At 39.2% G+C, this 3151-nt stretch overlaps 1 protein-coding gene across 1 annotated transcript; it reads left to right on the top strand.

Annotated features, from left to right (window-relative positions):
• Positions 1 to 241: 241 nt before the first annotated feature.
• On the top strand, positions 242 to 2508 carry LOC149247536 (protein NRT1/ PTR FAMILY 5.6-like). Its single transcript, XM_089444500.1, has 4 exons — positions 242 to 428; positions 525 to 742; positions 859 to 1415; positions 1629 to 2508. Exons 1-4 carry the CDS (start codon positions 248 to 250, stop codon positions 2506 to 2508), a joined length of 1836 nt encoding a protein of 611 aa, XP_089300626.1. The 5' UTR covers positions 242 to 247.
• The last annotated feature ends 643 nt before the right edge of the window (positions 2509 to 3151 follow it).

The raw sequence follows: 3151 nt of genomic DNA, 5'->3' as shown, positions 1-3151 counted from the left end.
TAGAGATGAAAAGTGGCTAAGAGTCTTGTAGTTATTTAAATCTTTGCCACCATCCATTCGCATCCTTTTCTCAATTACTTTTAGGTTTGACTGATTTACTTGGTTGAAGAGTAGAGTGGACAAATTTTTTTTTAGGTTTGACTGACTTGATGTCCAGTTACAGTTACAGATATAATATTTTGATATAAATAGACACTAGCCTGAACTCATCATAAACTGACACGGGGGTTGTTCACTGGCATTGAATATGGCTATGAGATCCCTTCTCTGGGAGGATTGGCTGGAGTTTTGGAAGACAAGCGAGCCACTGGAGACCTGCAGAAACGATGGGCAGGCAGAATGGGTCAAAGATGGATCAGTGGATGTGAGGGGAATGCCCGTCCTCAGGCGAAAAACGGGTGGATGGAAGGCTTCACTCTTCATCTTCGGTAACTCATCATAGATATTGCTATCATTTGTCTACCACATTGCTGTTTTAAAGAGGATTCCGTTTCTAATTTCAATATTGATTTGTAATTGTGCAGCAAATGAATTCAGCGAACGGCTTGCATTCTTTGCGATTGCAACAAACCTGATCATCTACCTAACAACTGTGCTGCATGAAGGGCTAGCAACTTCTGCCAAAAATGTCAGCTACTGGACGGGTGTCACATGCGTTATGCCTCTTATAGGGGGCTTTATAGCAGATGTTTACTGTGGACGCTATTGGATGGTGGTCATCTCCTCGATAATATATATCTCGGTGAGACAAAACACGAAAAATCTATTGGCATAGTAATTGTTGCAAGCTATGTTACAGTTTTCCAGGTTAGCGATCTTCTTTTTATCTTATTTATGATGTATAAAGTATTGTTTCAGGGCTTAGTTTTGCTGACGCTGTCAGCATCTCTGTCAGCTCTAAAGCCACCAGATCATTGTGACGGAATATGCGGGAAACCGACCACTACCCAAACAGGTGTTTTTTATTTGGCATTGTATTTGATATCCTTGGGGACCAGTGGCCACAAACCCTCTCTACAGCCATTTGGTGCAGACCAGTTCGATGAGGAAGATAAAACAGAAGCTCTTAAGAAGAGTTCCTTCTTTAATTTCTGGTATTTTGGGGTCTTAACTGGCCTCCTCTTAGCAGTCACTGTTGTTGCTTACGTTGAGGAGAAGGTAAGTTGGGGATTCGGATTTGGGATCATCACAGTGTTCATGACTATAACCACTGTTATATTTTTGCGTGGGACACCATTCTACAGACACAAGCTTCCTGGAGGCAGCCCTATCATTTCTATCGTTCAAGTTGTAGTCGGCGCTATTAAAAAAAGAAATATGAGCATGCCTTCAGATGTGAACTTGCTTTACGAGAATCTTGATGTGGAGCCCAGAAAACCAGGGCAGAGGCTTCTATCGCACACAGATAATTTACAGTAAGTCAAAGATTTTAATGCGATTAGTTACATCAACTTTATCTGAATTTATTTTGAGAAAATGCTGGTCTGACCCATTTGTTTCTCAATGTGAGCTGCATGTGTGTTTAAATAAAGAAGAGAAATAAACATATCGAATTCTTCTCTCTTTGCTGTCATTTTTCCTCCCTGTGATAAATTTTGATATCTGATTTTTTATTGGCAACGTATTAGGTTTCTGGACAAAGCTGCCGTAATTGTGCAAGACTCTTCAGAACGGAAGACTGATACACAGGAAAGTGAGAAGCCAAATCCTTGGAAGGTCTGCACAGTAACTCAAGTAGAGGAAACGAAGCTTATATTTAAGATGGTGCCAGTTTGGGTCTCTTGCTTAACCTTTGCAATGACTACACTATCACAGAGTACATCGTTCTTTATAAAGCAAGGAAGCACCATGGATAGAAGCATGGGTTCCCATTTCCAAGTCCCAGCGGTTTCTCTTGCAGCATTCTCTTCCATTTCTGGGCTTGTTTTCGTGACTATATACGACCGTTTTGTTGCACCACTAGCCAAAAGATTAACAGGCCGTGAAGGGGGATTAACTGTTCTCCAAAGGATTGGAATTGGCTTGTTCTTCTCAGTTCTCTGCATGACGACTGCAGCTTTAACGGAAAAGAAGAGAACTCATGTAGCAGAAATTCATGGCTTACTTGACAGGCCCAATATTCCAATCCCTATCAGTGTTTTCTGGTTAACTCCACAATTTGTTCTGGCGGGAATAGCAGATATGTTTACTCTAGTAGCTGCACAGGAGTACTTCTATACTGAAGCCCCTGATAGCATGAGAAGCTTGGGAATCGCCTTCTATCTGAGTGCTGTGGGAGTCTCGAGTTTTCTGAACAGTCTTCTCATAACCATTGTCGAGAGAGTAACCGAAGCAGGAGGGCATCAAGGATGGTTGGTGAATAATTTAAACAGGTGTAAATTGGATTATTTTTATTGGTTGTTGGCTGCTCTTGGTACCATTAATTTATGCTTCTATGTTTATATGGCCCATATTTACACTTACAAGCAGCTGAAACAGATTGCACAGGGTGCAAAAGGTTGTCTGTAAATATATGGATATGCATTTGCCTCTCCTATCTTTGAGGTGGAAGGAGTTTATTAAACAGACAAGAAGCAACCACTCTGGTTAATATGGTAATTTTTTCAAAAGCCTTGCACTTATAAGTAGCTATCTTTTCTTTCTACCGTCCCGGTCATTATCAGCTATCCACATGGTTAATCAAACAACTTGTGTCCATAGTTCTGATGCAGGGGCAGCCTTGATTGGCTTTATCTAGTCACTTAGTTTCATCCATTATATGTTCAAGGGAGATAAATATTAATAACCAACTTATCTTTCCATGTTATTTCTTAAATTAAAATAAAATGATTTCAATATTAAATAAAATTAATATAATACTCAATAAATGAACCATCATTTTCTATCAATAACAACGTTTTCGCTGTGTTCCGATCACTGTTAACTTCTCCTCTGCTTCATCAAACAATCTATATCGACTGGTGATGTTTGCGTCCACTGTCCGCGTCAGCTCCAATAGTAATTTTACTGTTTAATCTTTTTCTCTTGTAAATTTTTAAACCTGAATGTTTATAGATGGAATTAATATCAATTCTAGTGGCCAAGATGAAAAGTAATAAACTAATTATTAACTTCATATTTGTTTAAAAATTGTTTTTTGTCAATAATTTTT

This window comes from Pinus tabuliformis, chromosome 7 (assembly GCF_031772625.1).
Source record: "Pinus tabuliformis cultivar Carrire ecotype Pingquan chromosome 7, CPIR1, whole genome shotgun sequence".
Lineage (NCBI taxonomy): Eukaryota > Viridiplantae > Streptophyta > Pinopsida > Pinales > Pinaceae > Pinus > Pinus tabuliformis.
This window is presented reverse-complemented; position numbering and strand designations above follow the sequence as displayed.